The sequence below is a fragment of the Chiloscyllium punctatum genome, chromosome 5, assembly GCF_047496795.1.
Source record: "Chiloscyllium punctatum isolate Juve2018m chromosome 5, sChiPun1.3, whole genome shotgun sequence".
NCBI classification, from domain to species: Eukaryota; Metazoa; Chordata; class Chondrichthyes; order Orectolobiformes; family Hemiscylliidae; genus Chiloscyllium; species Chiloscyllium punctatum.
Genome location: NC_092743.1, coordinates 43,112,986 through 43,132,093, shown reverse-complemented (window position 1 = coordinate 43,132,093; position 19,108 = coordinate 43,112,986). Strand labels below are relative to the sequence as shown.

Sequence of the window (19,108 nt, the reverse complement as noted above, 5' to 3'; positions counted from 1 at the left end):
CAGTACTGGAAACTTGTACAAGTTCTGTGGTATTTTTGAATAAAGAGAAAGCATACATTTCAATTTTCACTAAATGGGAGTGTTTTCCTTCTCTCCCTTCATCATTAAATGTAGTTTAAAAGACAGTATGTTTGATCATTGATGAGATAGACTACAAAAAAAATTGGTGTAATGTAAGTAGGTATAGTGAAACATTTTAAGACCCAACATTGGTCTTCAAATGGTTAACTATGGATCTAGTCTATTAAGGCACAAGTAATGGCATAGATTTGTCATCATCTTATACAATAACAGTATCCCTGGCTGTTCCTTTCAACAGACGGCAAAGTAAACATTTTGTCGTGTACTTTGTACTGTACCAACCTTCTGCATACTGTGTAGCATGAACCGTCCACTGGGAAACAGGAGGTTTGAGGTCATGATAAATTTGTTTGATTGAAGAATGAGAAACACATGAAACCATGGAGGCTCCCTTGTACAGATTAAAAATTTTGGAAAGTATGCCCTCACCGTGTGTTTTGATGAATGGGTTTATGTTGTATGCTGTGGAAATGACCCTTGGCTACAATTATTCTTACAGAACACCAGTACCCACCAAGGAATTAGATTATAATGCATACAAAAATATAGTTAAATTTGTCTTATTTTAACTGTAAGATTTAAAACCTGGAATGTCACAGAAAGACTCTGTTAGATATTTCTGGTGAACCAAATTTTTGGCATGAAAAATCCCTTCTCGTCAATGATCCCTGAAAAGTTCCACAAACACGGATTCTCCAAAGAGAGAACAGTATTTGTGGTGAAAGATTAAATTATTGCTCTTCATAGTGAGAAGAGGGATGAAGCAAAATCGCTGCACTATTTACTGAATTACTTTGATCAGGAAACCGAACGCATCAATTCCACGTTTCCTGATGGTACACAGTCAGATGGGACTGCAAACTGCGAGGGGGAGGGGGAGCAAAAGGATTCAAAATTAAAATGAGTGGGCAGAAATACGGAAAATGGAAAAACAAGTTACCCATTTGGATAAGAGAAATGGAAATACTGAATATTTTGCAAATGTTGATGTACTGGCATTCAGAGGTATATGTGCACACTTGTACACGAATCACCAAGTTAACAAGCAGTTGTAAAAAACAGGGAGAGAAGCAAATAGAAGATTAGTCTTTATGCAAAAGGGACTGGAGCACAAGTATGGGTCACTAATGGTCAGCCGGCCAGACAACTTCTCCATAATGTTAAAAACTACCTTTATGCTCATTGGAAATCAGCATAAGTTTGCAAGTGCAGAGGTGAGAATTGAACAGGTTTAGATATGAGTTAGGATTTAGCAGAAGTTTGAATAAGGTAGCCAGTTTTTGTTTTTACAACCCAGAAAACTGCTTCCAGTCATAATGAAGGTCCCTTAGTTACTGCAAAGAAACTAAGGAGAAGGTCCACATGGTGCATATTACAGCAAGCACCATCAAGAAGGAAATGAGACAAATAGCATTAATAAATCACTGAGAATAGGCTACAATCCAGACTAGAAGCAATCAGCCAGATCCAATTGTGGGAATACAGTTCCCCCTACTTGTTCCTACATATCACATTTTCCTATGATTCAGTTTCTTTTTTAAAACATTTGCAGCCTACGATACTATTTTCTGTGCAAAATTTTGACAGTTTCAAGAGGACACAAGTTATTCCTTTGTAACTTGTGCTCAAGGACAATTTATCATCCTCATTTAACATTCTTCAGATCACTATTTTAATAGTTGTTTGACCGTTTATTTATTTTAACTTCCCTCAGTAAATTCGGAGTCAGGTCACTGCACTACTTTTATTTTCATATCCAAAAGTACAATAACCCAAGTGAGAAAACCCAGGATATAAACTCACCTTGGCCAGCAGTTTGAAACAGGCGAGAGTGAATCGGCAGCCTGTTTTACAGCCGGCCTCATTTTCCTTCCTGTTGGAACTGGGCAGAATGAGCTGCTAAACTGCATTTGCTAGTTTATGCTGCCAGCAAAACCCCATCACCAATGGCTCTAAAAACAGGATTATAACTAAGTCTAAAAACAACAGAAAATACAAATAAAGTGAAAAGGAATCAACACCTTTATTCAGCCCAAGGGAGGGAAGCAGCAGACAATAAAGGGGAGGGGTGGAAACAGAGAGGGAACTTCTGGCTCCTCACCACCTAAAGTGTCTATCTCTGCCTTAAACATCACTCGCTTCAGTAAACCTGATTCAACGGGGAGTATAACTGAACTTTAAACCTGGTTAAAATAAAAGTTCTGTTCTTGCAATATGCTGTAGTTTTACCACACCATCGGGCTGCACTCTCATTACAGAGAAATACCTGGTGGTGCTTTAACCTGAGAGCCATCACACCACAGGCAAGGGAAGAGGTTGAGACAGACAGTCCTTCATAATAACCTCAGCTAGTGATGGGAATTGAACCCATGCTGTTGGCATCACACTACTTCAAAAACCAACCAACCATCCAGCCAACTGAGCGAAACCAACACGAGCGATACTATCAAGGCCACATGCATTTCCCGCTCCCCTCTATTCAGAAAAAATGCTGATGAGCTTCCCCTTACATATTGCAATTCCAGAGTCAGTCATTTCAGGATGGGCCGCATGGCCCATTGAATCCACTTCAATTCCTGTGCTGGTTGGAGCTCCTCCAGTAGTGTTAGGTTGAGAGGTTTATGTTGCTGAGTGAGCACGTATGAAATTTGCCCAGGTTGGATAGGGTGAGTGACTCCTGCTGGGATGGTAAGTTCCAAGTCACCCTGGTGGGTTGCTGCAGTGCATTGTTGGAGTTGGTATCTTTCTGGCGTTGTTACAACTGAAAACATCTGATCAGTCTCGGTCACTTTACCCATCAGTGTGTGCACTTCAAGATGAACCGGTTCGCATACTTGCTTGTTGTTGACTTAAGATCCCTGAGGAAATGAGGCTGTGTTCATCTCAACAACCACGCATCAGCGTTTCAAACAATTTGCCAGTGACGACTCAAGTTAAGCAGAAATCCTTCAAATAGGTTTGCCCATGTTTCTGCGATCATAACTAAATACGCTCACGTAGAAATGTGAGCTTGCCGGGCGCTCAGTGAATCCAAATCCTTTCCAGTGAGGCATCCAAAATGGATACCTGCTCATTCATTTCCTGCCACCTACAGGAAGCATATTTAAAGGCAGATTGGAAGAAGCACACCCAGTCGGTCCAGTACACTGTCTGGATTTGACTTGGAAAATGGTGCTGCCTTCCTTCAAACATACTAGAGATTTCCCAGTGGTGTTCCACTTCACTTTTATATGCAAATCCACTCAGTTGCATGAATAATATAGCTCCTTTGCTGCCAGTGGTCAAATCAATATTTTAGGCGGCTCCAAATGCTTAGTTTACATGGCAGTGAGCAGAACCTGATTACTCAGGGTAAATACTGAAGAATGGGCGGCAAGCCATTGAAATATCATCTGCAACTCATTAGCCTCAGACTTCAACAGGAACGCGCACAGAACTGGAGAATGTGGCTGAATTATCGAGGCGTATAGGGTACAGAATAATATACTAACTTCCTCGATACATTCTATGCAAAATGTAGAGGAAAGGAATGGAGAAATATACTCTGCCATTTTCTCCTCCACTCTTCTGTCTTGAAGGCACTAGCTTCATGCTCCTCACATGCCTCCTTTGGCAATGGAAGCGATCCAGAGGAGTGTCTCTACAGGGAAGATCAACAGACTTGCAGCAGCAGGACATATTACAGTTTGTGCCTGACCCTTTTGACGTGTGTACACTTTCTGCAGTGGTGACATTGCTGCAATTACCCCTACCCCAACCCCAGCCCAGGGCAGTAACAGCAAATCCACAGACCTGAACAGGTTCAAACCACGAAGTCAGCACGTATTGGGACTTTGTTGACTGAATGAACGAAATAACATAAGTAATTAAGAATGCTTTAAAGCTTAGATTGAACTTCAAATCACAGCAATGGCGCATTTACAGAGAACTCATTTTCTCTGCGCAAACCTCTTTTTCTCCAAATACAAAGTTCGCCAAAGCATTCATTTTAATGCTAACAGAATGCTTGTGAAGCAGATCTTTAACAATTTAAGTAGATTGCAGTGTGGATTTAGATGAACCCAATCATTTGGAAATGAAGGTAGCTTTACTGTTGAAGCCTTCAGTACCTTTCTACAGTTCCAAACTCGTATCAAATTCTTGTGCTGCTTTTACTACTGACAGAGCCAGAAAGCAAACCCTTTTGGTTCTGTACAGCCACTAAATTTTCCGTATAATAGTTAGCATTTGAGGCTTTACAGGCAATCATTTTTGCAGATGTCACATTAATCTTGAGCCGGAAATTATGAAGAATTAGCAGTGACATTCTTTGCAGCCAACTCTTAAGCTGCAACTGCTATGCTGCCAGCAAGAGGTGACCTATTCACAGGGGGATTTACACTGTAGAAGAATGTGCCAAATCAGTTAAACTGTAGTTTATACTATGAAGCATTTCAGCAGTTGAGAATGTTAAGATGTCCAAACATATTTTAGGTAAAATTTAACTGTAGATCAAAATAAAATTCTTTGGTCAGTGGGAAAACTGGCAGTAGCAGGAAACAGAATCAGTCATTCCTTGTAGCATCCCTTTTTCACTGACTTTGTTGTATTGTGAAATTGGACACGCTATGTAACTAAGTTGCTCTATTAGTCGCCCTGGTCAGTGCTGCTGCCAAGTCCCAAAAAGTTGGCAGGAGGGATTAAGCATGCTTAGCAAAGGTAACGATGACCTCATCTCTTCTCAGTTTTGCAGAACTCCCTTTGTTCCCAGTCAGCACATGATGCAGAACTTCAAATCAGCTGAGGCAACATTGCAGTCACTATGCACAGGACTACACAATGACACCTGAAGGACTAACCATTCCAGAAACAACATACAACTACAGAAACTTAACTGACAAGCAAAATCAAATTTTCTACAGGGATTCTACTATGTGTAAAATGATTGGTTAATCCAAAAAGGTATTCTAATTTGCCACAGAGGAAATTAAGTATTATTTCAAGTAGAACATTAACTGCTTTAAATAAGTAGGGGACAATTATTTCTGTAACAAAATTCTAAAGCCATTACTTGTATAGCGGACGATTTTGTGTTGTACACAGAGGAAATCTTCCTTCCCTAACAGGGACAAAAATGGTGGGTTCGGCAAAGAAAATTGCTCCATAATTCTAAGGAAAGCAGGAGTATAAAGTCTGGTTTCCATGCCAACACCAGCTAAATATGCCATCGTTTTCCTTCACGTGATGGATTCTGCAAAGATGACAAATTCTAAAATTTCAGTACAAAGGACATTGTAAACTGAAGGTTTGTTGTACAAATTTCTCATCGGCAGATACCTTGGCCATGCTGTCTAAAGTAGCTCAAATCAATTCCCACCAAAGTCTCTGCACCCTCGCCTGAATGCCAAATACCACATTCTATTTATTTAGACAACCTATTCCCATTACAAAACCTCCAGGTTCAACAACATCAACTATCCTCATCAACACACACCCTATAAAAATTCCAATTTATACAAATGTCACAGCAAACACCCTCTTTTACACAGACCTCTGCTTGATGTCTATCCCATTCTCTATTATTTCCATAAGAACAAATTCAGCAGATGCTAGAAATCTGTAAACAAAACAGAAAATGCTGAGAGAAAGTCAGCACACCTAGCAGTATCTGTTGAGAAAGAAACAGAGACTTGGACTAAAATGTTAACTCTATTTCTCTCTCAAAAAGATACTGCCAGACCTGCTAAGCTTCTATCAGCACTTCCTTGATTGTTTCCATGTTCTGTATTAATTTGTTTTGTTGATTCATGGGATGAGGGCGCCGCTGGCCAGGCAGCCGGTATTGCCCGTTCCTAGCTACCCAGAGGTCTGTTAAAGGTCAACCACAATGCTGTGGATCTGGGAGTCACACGTAGGCCAGACCATAAGGACTGTAGTTTCCCTCCCTAAAGGATTTTCCTGACAATCAACAGTAGATTCACGATCATCATTAGACTCAATTCCAGTTTTTTATCGTTGAATTCAAATTCCACCACCTGCTGTGACAGGATTCAAACCCAAAACATTCCTGGGTCTTTGAACTAATGGCCCAATAATAATACCACTAAGCCACTGACCTCCCCTTTCACATTTGCACATTGCTCTTTAGCTTCCTAACTGTTCAATAGTTCTGTCGCCCAGTGCACTACTCCAACTCAACTTGAGTAGTAGTCACAATGTCTTTACTCCATTGCTTCAACCCTTGCTTATTGATTCATTTGCAGTTCAACGGGTGTCTCCCACTGCTGACCTGTGAATTCTGCCAATGGTCTCTAATATTCACATGCGGAAAAGGTCCTTGGCATTCACTGTGAGCAATCGCAATAACAGACTCAGTTCATCTACTTGAGGCCATGATGGCATCTCTCACCTTTATGAAACCTCGCTGCTTGGCTATATCTTCCACTATTTGCCCTGCCAAGCCCGCTGTGGTGCTAATTACCACATCAGACCTTGACCGGACCCCTCAACTCCGCCGGCATTTTCTCCTTCCTAACCATTGTTACTTATGCCTCTTCACCACTCCCCCCACGTCACATCCACATGCTGCTCTCCCAGTGACACAATCAGCAAGCACACCACTGGTTCTCACACATAGCTGTTGCCATCCAGCTCTACTTCATGCCTACTCGACTTGATTCCTTCACTGTTGTGAACCCATCAGACTGCTTATCCAACATTCAGAATTGGGCGAGAAGGAATTTTCACCAATTAAAAATTGCAAAGACTCAAGTCATTACCTTTCACTCGTACTTCAAACTTCTCCCTATCTAAAGACATCATCCCTCACACTGTCAAATATTAGATTAAACCAGACTGATCACAATCTTAATGTTACATATGAGCCAAGTACATACTCGTACCATTACCAAGACAGTGTGTTTCTATCTCCACAACAAAGCAGATGTCACCCCTGCCTCAGTTCATCTACTGCTGAAAATCTTTATATATATTCCTTTGATATAGAGTCATAAAGCCTTACAGCATGGAAACTGGCCCTTCAGTTCAACTCGTTCATGCTGACCAGATATCCTACATTAATCTAGTCCTATTTGCCAGCTTTTGGCCTATATCCTTCTAAACCCTTGCTATTCATATACCCATCCGGATGCCTTTAATTCTAGACGTGACAACTCCAATGCTCTCCTCTCTGGCCTCCCACATACTACTCCTCCATAAACTGGAGATGAGCCAAACCTCTGTTACTCGTGTCCTAACAGACACAAAGTCATGTTTACCTATTGCCCTGGGCTCGCTTCCTGATAGGAGCTCCTAGCCAAGTGAAATCTTGATTTGAAAGTTTTCATCCTGGTTTTCAAACGCTTCCAATGGCCTGATCCTTTCCTATTTTTATTATCCTCCAATCCCACAATCCTCCAAGCTATCTACGCCCATCCATGTCTTGTCTCCTGCGCATCCCAATTTTAATCACTTCACCACTGACACATCTACCTTCCACTGAGTAGCATTGCTAACTTCTGTACTTGCTTCATGAAATCATTCCGCCTCGCTTAACTCTTTAACCAACGTATTGGTATGTGTCCCAAATCCTCCTTATATGGTTTAGTGGCATATTTTATTATGTATTGCACCGTCAAGTATCTTGGGACATTTTCTCACATTAACAGCACTAAGCAAGAATAGATGACTATTCTGTTTTACTCAATCATTTGAGTATAGGTGTCCCTTGCTAGGACAACATTTACTGCCCAACCCCTTGATGCCATAGTGACGATGGTGGAGAGCTGTCTCGCTGAACCACAGCCCCCAAGGTGAAGGTACACCCACAATGTTGTGAGGGAGGAAACTCCGGGGTTTTGATACAGTGACAGCAAAGGAATGACAAAGTAATTCTAAATCGCATGGGCACAGAACTTGGATCTGAGCTATAGGGAGAGGCTGAACAGGCTGAGGCTGTTTTCCCTGGAGCGTCGGAGGCGGAGGGGTGACCTTATAGAGGTTTACAAAATTATGAGGGGCATGGATAGGACAAATAGGCAAAGTCTTTTCCCTGGGGTCGGGGAGTCCAGAACTAGAGGGCATAGGTTTAGGGTGAGGGGGGAAAGATATAAAAGAGACGTAAGGGGCAACATTTTCAGGCAGAGGGCGGTACATGTATGGAATGAGCTGCCAGAGGATGTGGTGGAGGCTGGTACAATTGCAACATTTAAGAGGCATTTGGATGGGTATATGAATAGGAAGGGTTTGGAGGGATATGGGCCAGGTGCTGACAGGTGGGACTAGATTGGGTTGGGATATCTGGTCGGCATGGATGGGTTGGGCCGAAGGGTCTGTTTCCATGCTGAATATTCCCATGACTATAACTTGGAGGGAAACTTGCAGGTGGTGGCATATATCTATGCTGTTCCTCCCTTCTAGGTGGTAGACTCACAGATTTGGAAGGTGCTACTGAAGGAGGCCTGGTGAAAATCTGAAATCCATTTTGTAAATAGCACACACCACTGCTGCTGTGCAGGGAGTAAACATTGAAGGTGGTAGATGGGGTGCCAATCACGCAGGCTGCTTTGTTTCTAGGTGGTGCTGAGTTTCAGTGTCATTAGAACCATACTCATCCACCACACATGGGGAGCATTCCATCAGACTCCTGACTCTTGGTCTTTATTGCTCCAGTATTGGTGCCTCTGTCTTACGTAAATACTGAGGCTACAAGAGTCAGCTAGAGGCTGGGAATTCTGACCCTACAAATCATTTCCACCATCTAAAAGACCAAAGTCAGGAGCGTGATGGAATACGCTCCACTTGCCTGAATGGTTCAGCTCCAATAACACTTAAGAAGCTTGATACCATCCAGGACAAAGCAATCCAATTGATTGGCACCACATCAACTACCATCCACATTCACTCCCTCTATTACTGACACACTGTGGCAATAGCATGTACCATCTACAAGATGCAATGTAGCAACTCACTAAACTTATTTTTTAATATTGCCTTCCAAACCTGCATCCTCTACCATTAAGACAACTGATGTATGAAACACCAGCACCTGCAATTTACTCTCCATGCCACACACACTATCCTCACTTCAAAACGTATTGCCATTCCATTACTGTTGCTGGACCAAATCCCGGGAAAACCCTTTGTAACAGCCTTCTGGGCATATCTACACTGTCACTGTACCACTGTGGTTCACTACCTTCTGAAGGATAATTAGGGACAGGTAATGAATGTGAACAAATAAAAATTTAGTTAATGGTCAGAGTGGGTCCCCAATTTACAAACATCTGACATATGAATGTTCGCACTCTCAAATGTGATCCCAAACATTACTATAATTTTAAAGATCTGACTTATGAACATTTCTTGTAATTATAGAACATCGAAATACACAGGCCCTCAGTCCATGATGTTATTCTGAGCATTTATCTTTAATCTACCTAACCTACACACCCCTCAATTTACTGCCATCCATGTGCCTGTCCAGCAGACGCTTAGATGTCCCGAATGTCTCTGACTCTACTCTCACCGGCAGTGCATTCCACACAACCACCACTCCCTGCACAAAGAACCTCTGACATCTCCCCAATACCTTCCTCTAATCAACTTAAAATGATGCCCCTCGTGACAACCTTTTCTGCCCTGGGAAAACGTCTCCAGCTATCCAATCAATCTATGCCTCTCATTACCTTGACCAAGTCACCCCCCTCTTCTTTCTTCTATCCAGTGTGAAAAATCCTCACTCACTCAACCTCTCTTCACAAGATAAGCCTTCCAATCCAAGCAGCATCCTGGTAAATCTCCTCTGCACCCTCTCTAAAGCATCCAAATCCTTCCTATAATGAGGCAACCAGAACCGGACACAATATTCCTAGTGTGGTCTAACCAGGGCTTTAAAGGGCTGCAGCAAAACCTCGCAGTTCTTAAACTCAATCCCCCGATTAATGAAAGCCAAAACACCATATGCCTTGTTAACAACCCTGTCAACTTGGGTGGCAACTTTGAGGGATCTATGTATATGGACCCCAGGATCCCACTGTTCCTCCACACTGCCAAGAATCTGTCTTTCAAATTCGACCTTCCAAAGCAGATCATTTTGCATTTGTCCAGGCTGAACCCCATCTGCCACTTCTCAGCCCCGCTCTGCATCCTGTCAATGTCGTGTTGTAGCCTGCAACTCTACACTATCTACAACACCACTGACCTGTGTGCCATCGGCTAACTTACTAACACACCCTTCCAGAGTCGAGAGTGTGGTGCTGGAAATGCACAGCAGGTCAAGCAACATCCAAAGGGCAGGAGAATCGACATTTCGGGCATAAACCCTTCATCAGGACTTCTTCATCCAAGTCATTTATAAAAACTACAAAGAGCAGAGGCCTAAGAACAGATCCCTGCAGGACACCACTGGTCACCAATCTGCAGTAGAATACTTTCCATCCCACTACCACTCGCTGCCTTCTTTCGGCCAGCCAATTCTATATTCAGACAGCCAAATTTCCCTGTACCCCTCCTAACTTTCTGAAGGAACCTACCGTGGGGAACCTTATCAAATGCCTTATGGAAATCCATGATTTGGAGACGCCGAATGTGTTGGACTGGGGTGTGCAAAGTTAAAAATCACACAACACCAGGTTATAGTTCAACGGGTTTATTTGGAAGCATAAGCTTTCGGAGCACTGCTCCTTCATCAGGTGGGAGCAGCTCTCCATACGCTAGTGCTTCCATATAAACTTGTTGGACTATAACCTGGTGTTGTGTGATTTTTAACTACCGAAATCCATACACACAACATCCATTGCTCGACCTTCGTCAACTTGTCTCGTCACATCCTCAAAGAACTCAATAAAGCTTGTGAGACATGATCTGCCTCTCACAAAGCCATGCTGACTATCTTTAATGTAACTATGTTTTCAAAAAAGAGTCATAAATCCTATCTATCTCTCCGAATGCTTTCCAGTACCTTCCTTATGAACAGTTGCTGTACACTGGCCTGTATCGCACTCTAACCAGAGTACAAATTGACTTGTGAGCATCCTCCAGAATGGAACCTGCTTGCAACTCCAAGACTGCCTGTATTACAGTTATTACATTAGGGGCCATAGGCAGCGTACCAGTGGCACACCAATGAATCAAAATGTATCCTATGCACTGTAGGCCACATTTGTGTTTGTACACATCTAGTGAAGGAAGATGGGTTTGCAAGTCTGTATAGAATCCCCAATAAATGGTGCAGTCAAATAAAACCTACTGGGGTCTAGTTTTTGGTTGATTGCTCAGACTCTTAAATGATCAAATAAGCTTTACTAAGATGAAGCACCCTCTTCCCGGAAATGCTATTGAACAATTTGCATTTATCCATTGATGTATGAAAAAAGGAGCTGTTGCTGATAAGCTTTCATCATGTAACTCTATTTCTAAGCCTGAATATCTTATTGGAACTGCCTCACCGCATTGAGCATTGGGGTTTTGTTATTCATTAAGCATACTATTTAATTACAAGTTTTGCTGATAATAATAATGATTTTAACAGGAAACTAAGAGACCATGCCAAATAGCCAAAGGAAATACTTCATTCGTAAACAATATTCTATTAATGCAAATTAGTGAGTTAAAGTTAATTGTGTAAAGAAATTTTTAAAAAGATATTTACATAGCACCATTCAGAACATCAGTCATACACCATGGAAACCGACCCTTTGATCCAACCAGTCCATGCTGAACATAATCCCAAAAGGAAGCTAGTCCCACCTGCCTGCTCTTGGCCCATATCCCATTCTATTCATGTACATATCTAAATGTCATAGAGACATACAGATGTACATGCCCCTTCGGCCCAAATCTTTTCCCTCTCACCTTAAACCTACGCTCTCTAGTCTGTTGCCCCCCACCCCAGGAAAAGACTTTGTCTATTCACGCTGTCTATACCCCTCAGCAACTCTCCCCAAGACCTTCCCATTAAGTCCTGCCCTGATTTGTATGTCCACAACGCAACACCACACACGTATCTAAATGATATTCCATCTGCCACTCCTCAGCCCATTGGCCCATCTGATCAAGATCCCATTGTACTGAGGTAACCCTCTTCGCTTTCCACTACACCTCCACTTTTGGTGTCATCTGCAAGCTTACTAACTATACCTCTTATGTTCACATTCAAATCATTTATGTAAATGACAAAAAGCAGTGGACCCAGCACCGATCCTTGTGACACATCGCTGGTCACAGGCTTCCAGTCTGAAAAGCAAACCTCCACCGTTACCCTCGGTCTTCTACCTTCATGCCAGTTCTGTATTCAAATGGCTAGTTCTCCCTGTATTCCATGTGATCTAACTTTGCCAACCAGTCTACCGTAAGGAACCTTGTCAATCGTGTTACTGAAGTCCATATAGATCACGTCTGCCACTCTGCCTTCATCAATCCTCTTTGTTACTTCTTCAAAAAACTCAATCAAGTTTGTGAGACATGATTTCCCACACACAAAGCCATGTCGACTATCCCTAATCAGTCCTTGCTTTTCCAAATACACATAAATCCTGTCCCTCAGGTTCCCATTCAACAACTTACTCAGCACCAATGTCAGGCTCACTGGTTTACAGTTCTCTGGCTTTCCTTACCGCCTTTATTAAATAGTGGCACCACAGTGGTAGCCAGTCTCCAGTCTTCCGGCACCTCGCCTGTGACTATCGATGATACAAATATCTCAGCAAGGGGCCCAGCAATCACTTCCCTTGCTTCCCACAGAGTTCTAGGGTACCTGATCAGGTCCTGGGGATTTATCCACCTTTTTGCATTTTAAAACATCCAGTACCTCCTCCTCTGAAATATTTCAAGATGTCGCTATTTATTTCCCCACATTCTCTAGCTTCTATATCCTGCTCCACAGTAAACAGTGATGCAAAATACTCATTTAGTATCTCCGTCATCTCCTGTGGTTCCATATTTAGGTGGCTCCCTTGCTGATTGTTAAGAGGCCCTATTCTCTCCCGAGTTACCTTTTTGTCCTTAATGGATTTGTAGAATCTCTTTGGATTATCCTTAACCCTATTTGCCAAAGCTATCTCACGTATCCTTTTTGCCTTCCTGATTTCCCTGTTAAGTATACTCCTACTGCCTTTATATTCCTCTAGGGATCACTAAATCTCTGCTGTCTATACTCAATATATACTTCCTTCTTATTCTTGACTAAAACTTCAATTTCTCTCATCATCCATCATTCTCTGCATCTACCAGCCTTGCCCTTCACCCTAACAGGAACATATAGTGTCTCTGGACTCTCATTATCTCATTTTGAAGGCTTCCCATTTTTCAGCCATCCCTTTACCTGCGAACATCCGGACCCAATCAACTTTTGAAAGTTCTTGCCTAATACTGTCAAAATTGGTCTTCCTCCAATTTAGAACTTCAACTTTTAGATCTGGTCTATCCTTTTCCATCACTATTTTAAAATAGAATTATGGTCACTGCTTCCAAAACGCCCCCCCACTGACATCTCAGCCACTTGCCCTGCCTTACTTCCCAAGATGTTGGACTGAAGTGGACAAAGTTAAAAATCACACACAGGGTTATAGTCCAACAGGTCTATCTGGAAGCACTAGCTTTCAGAGCACTGTTCCTTCATCAGGAAGTTGAAAAAGTCAAACTTTGCACCTTCTCCAGAATCAGTACATTTTCTTGTACACATTTAACAAATTCCTCTCCATCCAAACCCTTAACACTATATCTGTCCCATTCTAGGTTTGGAAAGTTAAAATCCCCTACCATACTCACCCTATTATTCTTACAGATAACAGGAATATCCTTACAAATTTGTTTCTCAATTTCCCACTGACTATTGTAGGGTCTATAATACAATTCCAATAAGGTGATCATCCCTTTATCTCTCAGTTCCACCCAAAGCTTCCTTGGGTGTATTCCCAGGAATATCTTCCCTAGGTACAGTAGTAATGCTATCCTTAATCAAAAATGCCACTCCCCCCCCTCACTTGCTCACCTTTCCATCCTTCCGATAGCATCTATACACTGGAACATTAAGCTGCCAGTCCTGTCCACCCTGAACCACATTTCTGTAAATGCTATCACATCCTAGTCCAATGCTCCCAATGATGCCTTGAGTTCATCTGCCTTCCTGGTTAGGCCTCTTGCTTTGAAACAAATGCTGCTTAATTTATGAGTCCTACCTTGTTCTCTGCTTTGTTCCTGCGTGCCCTGACTGCTTGGACTTGCTCCTTTGCCCAACTGTACCAGTCTCAGAGTGATCCCTTTTCTCACTGTCTCCCCGGGTCCCACCTTCTTGTAAACTTGCTCAGGCAGTTCATTCTGCATGCTAACTATCCTCTGTGTAAAACAGTTTCCCCTTATGTCCCCGTGCTGCCCCATTTTGAGCCAATTGTATCCACTTGAAATGCAGTCAGTATAGTAATTTAGGCAAACATTGCAGCCAATCTTCATACAGCAAGGTCCCACCAACACTACTGACATAATGGCTAGAGCAGATATCCTAAACTGATCTCATCCCATTTACCAGCAGTTGGCCCATATCCCTCTAAACCATGTATTAATGATAATGCTTAAATGATGAGCATTGCTCAGGACATTAGAAGCTCTGCACTGCTTCTTCAAATAGTACCAAGGATCTATCTGATCGCACTGGCTGGGCCTTAGTTAAATGGCTGATAGTTCAGTACCCCTTCAGCAGTACACCGACAAGTTCACCTACATTAGTTACTCCAAGCTCTGGAGCAATTTTCTGAGTTCGAGGGAAGAGTGAGTTATGTAAATAGATTGCAGCAGGAGCATGTTAACTCATTGATCAAAGTCATTCTATGTCACACATGCATTATTGTTATCATAGCTACTAAACCCTAAATGTCCAACTGCCATTGTAATTCAGTACCTATTATTCAGGGATGCAGTACAACATCAATACATTTTCTAACCTGTGGTCGCAGCTCTTCTTCATATTGACTTGTGAATTGCCATGATTGTTTGGAAACAAAACCCACCCTGAACTGCAGTATAATGCTAAACTAAAATACCTTATAAAGAAATATTCTAATAGGAACAGTAAACTATGTAAACAATCCAACTCCAGCCAAATCCACTTCAACCCTCCTGGTATTCTAGTCCTCTACATAGAAAGGACAGCATTTCATTAGCCTTATTCTTATTTTCTGTGCTTGTTCGAGACATTTTAATGAGCTGTATCCATGGATTCCCTGGTCTGTTTAAACCACTACTGTTTTTAGACTGTCACCAAGTAAATAGTGGTTATTATGCATGAAATATGAAAATGATACTTTCTACTCTAAGCCATTGGTATATGCAGTGCCAGTTGAGAGCTGAAGATAGATATTACAATGACCACGATCACATCCGGTCAACGAGAGTACCTACCCATCATCCCCGTCTCTGTCTCTTGGCAATCACTTCAGCTCCTAACCAGGTTAACAATTTATCTACAAATGCATCCTCACCAAATTGAACCAGAAGTCTTTCCATGATTGTTTCTGTCAAATGCTTTTGAAAGACCATATAAATAACATCCAGAGACATTAACCTCCACTACTTTCTCTTACCTTCAAACTTATGATTAGAAAAAAAAGCCAACGCCGGACACCACCAAACCAAATGCTTGGCCTCTTTTTAAAAGAAAAATTGCTTCATACCTGCCGTTCCTGGTGTCATGTTGTCGCATATTTTTGATAAAGTGAATTTTCTTAAAGCTCTTTGGTCTGGGTGAACCCGATAGAGTCCGACATCTGTAAGAAAAGGCAATTAAAATGTAACCATTAATGCTGAATGAATCCAAGTTGCTTTCTCAAATAGTTTTGCCTAAAGCAGAGAGTGACAGAAAATTTAAAGCCAGTTCTCCTATAAATGAATAGAAAGAATACTGGAGAAAGCCGGTTGGTCTGGCAGCAACTGTGGAGAGATTCTTTCTCAGAATTAACCTACTGGACTTGAAATGGTAACACTGTTTTTCTCTCCACAGATGCCACCAGACTGACCGAGTATTCCCAACATGTTTGTATCAGATTTCCAATATTTTCCGTATTTAGCACTTATTCTCCTCTTTACATTTTCGATACTGACAATAGTTTCCGTTGTGGACCAATGAACTAGAGACGGGCAATCAATGCTGGTCCAGCCTCACTTCCCATGAGTCAATAAAAAAAAAGTTAGATTGAAAATATATTGATGTTCAGTGGGGAAAGCTTTTTGTTGCAAACTAACTCAATAACATTTCAGTAAAGCACACGAGTTACCCAGCCAGTGGATCAGAACTAAGAGTAACACAAATCACACCATTGGACAAGACAGAGCCCATTGGAAAATTGCTTTCTGATGAAGCAGAAAGGATTTTGACACAATCTACTCAGCAATGACGATTACTTGTTGGGATGGAAACAATATTCCACTGACTAGAGACATCAAAGAGAACTAGCCAGTGCAGTTCCTGGCATCTTGGCTTACTTTCTTACCTCCGTAATGGAGCATTCTCCTCGATATCTTCCAGAGTTTCTAACGAAGAACGTTGGGAAATCAACCGCCGCCTGGAAGGAATTAGAGGAGCACACAGTGAATCATTCAACATACTTGCTGTTGCACACAGTCTTCTCAACAGCACCAAATGTCAATACTGCACAGCACCTCTGAAGATGAAAGGAATGTGGATCTGTACAAATATAAAATTAAACAGTTGGTGATAGCTGAGAAACTTAAAATATTCAGTGGCAGCTTGCACCAGGTTCCAAAAATACTCAGTCAATTAAAATTTTCTGTTTTTCCACAGGATTACGATATTTCAGTCTGATGAGATTCTTGACCCGAAGTGTGCAAAAGGCCAGTGGACTTGCCCAATAATTTACACATTTACTTTGCCGTTACAATGCAGAAGTAGGTACTTTATTTGTCACAATTCTGTCCAACTGACAGGTAACAACACACACACTGGAAGGCGGTGTTTAAATCCTAGTAATGCTAACTCCAAGGAGGGGTAAACAATGCAGTTCAATTGATGGGAGCTGACCACTCCTTGTCCCCATAGTCATAAACAGAGAGTAAGAGAGAGAGAGAGAGACAGCGAGAGAGATTGGAGTCATTTAACTTGAGTCATCACACTTCAAGCAAAGGTGAGGTTGAGAACGCAGCTCCTTCACAGTAACCTCAGGTTGAATGGGAAATGTAGCCATGAGGTTGATCTCACTCTGCAGAGCAAACAAGCTGTCCAAACACAGGCTGAGGTTACCACGATAGCTCTCTTTCTCAACCTCTCCCCTCACCAGAGGGTGACCAGGAGGTTAAACCGCACCAGTCCTCTCTCTCTCTCTGTGAGAAGACCATATGTTCTGATCAGTCCATGGCAACTTTATCTAAAAACCCCTGTCACTACCTGTTAATACACTGCTCATACCTTTAAACTGACACTACAAGGCTTGAACAGTTGACACTGTTGTGACTTTATATTCATGTCTGAGACAAATACAAAACTGCAGATGCTGGAATCCGAAGTTGACAGGCAGGAGGCTGGAAGAACACAGCAGGCCAGGCAGCATCAGCAGGTGCAGAAATTGACATTTCAGGTTACACCCGAAACATGGACTTCTCCACCTTCTAATACTGCCTGGCCTGCTGTGTTCTTCCAGCCTCCTGCCTATATTTGTGTATGTGCATGCACTATGGAGCACCAGCGCAGTGGGCCTGTAGACGCTGCTGGCTAATCTGAGTGACTGGCAGTGCATAGGGTGAGGTATCCTCCTGGTCAGGGGATGGGAGGTTCTGTCAGAGCTGGTTTCACTCAGCCACACAGCTTTACAGCTACAGAACCCATCATGCATACTCCCACTCTCTCTGCTCCCATCCCCATAACTTGCTGCTCATTATTTCAAATTATTCTCAAAAGGTAGATATGTCTGCAAAGTATTCAAATAAATAACCCAAATTAAATGAATTGGCAAATTTGCCACAATGTTCAAGAAAGAAGTGTCTGTGTACATTAGTACATGATTCTCAAAAGCTGACTGGGGGCAGATATTCGCAGGTAAAGGGACAGCTGGAGAATGGGAAGCTTTTAAAAATGGGATAATGAGAGTCCAGAGGCAGTGTATTCCTGTAAGGGTGAAGAACAAGGCTGGGAATGCTAGATGACCAGAGAAATTGAGGTTTCGGTCAAGAAAAAGGAAGCACATATCATATAGTCAGCAGGGATCCACTGAATCTCCAAAAGAACATAAAGGCAGTTGAAGAAGAGTGAAACCAGGAGGGCAAAAAGATACGGAGATAGCTTTGGCAAAGTAAGGTTAAGGAGGATCCAAAAGGATTCTACAAATACATTGAAGACCAATCGGTAACTCGGGAATGAAGAGGGTGTGTTAAAGATCAGGCGGAAGTGAGGACTGCAGACACTGGAGATTAGAGTCAAGATTAGAGTGATGCTGGAAATGTACAGCAGGTCAGGTAGCATCCGAGGAGCAGGAAAATCAACGTTTCAGGCAGGACGTTTTTTTTTATTACCCTGCTCCTCAGATGCTGCCTGACCTGCTGTACATTTCCAGCACCACATTAATCTTGACCCTTTTAAAGATCAGCAAGGCTACCTATGTATGGAACTTCAGGAGATGGGAGAGATACTAAATTAGTATTTTGCATCAGTGTTTACTGCAGAGAAGGACTTGGAAGATAGAGAACTTGTGGAAATAGGCAACATCTTGAAAAATGTACACATTACAGAGGTGGTGGTGATGGGCACCTCAAAAAGTATAAAGTGGATAAATCCCTGGGACCTAATCAGTTATGCCTAGAACTCTGTGGGAAAACAACAGAGTGAGTGCTGGGCCTCTTGGTGAGATATTTTCATCATCGATAGTCACAGGTGAGGTGCTGGAAGACTGGAGGTTGGCTAACGTGGTGCCACTGTTTAAGAAAGGTGGTAAGAAAAAGCTAGGGAGCTATAGACTGGTGAGCCTGACATCGGTGGTCAGCAAATGGTTCTAGTGGATTCTAAGGGACAGAATGTACATGTATTTGGAAAGGCAAGGATTGATTAGAT

At 42.2% G+C, this 19,108-nt stretch overlaps 1 protein-coding gene across 2 annotated transcripts in view; it reads right to left on the bottom strand.

The window, feature by feature from the left end:
• Positions 1-19,108, bottom strand: part of cables1 (Cdk5 and Abl enzyme substrate 1) — a 164,705-nt gene that overhangs the window by 84,586 nt on the left and 61,011 nt on the right. For both annotated transcript variants that reach the window (XM_072570130.1, XM_072570129.1), the window contains exons 2-3: positions 16,542-16,613; positions 15,726-15,818 (exon numbers count right to left, since the gene is read on the bottom strand). In XM_072570130.1, the coding sequence (XP_072426231.1) occupies positions 15,726-15,818; positions 16,542-16,613 (165 nt within the window). The remainder of the gene's footprint in view (positions 1-15,725; positions 15,819-16,541; positions 16,614-19,108) is intronic.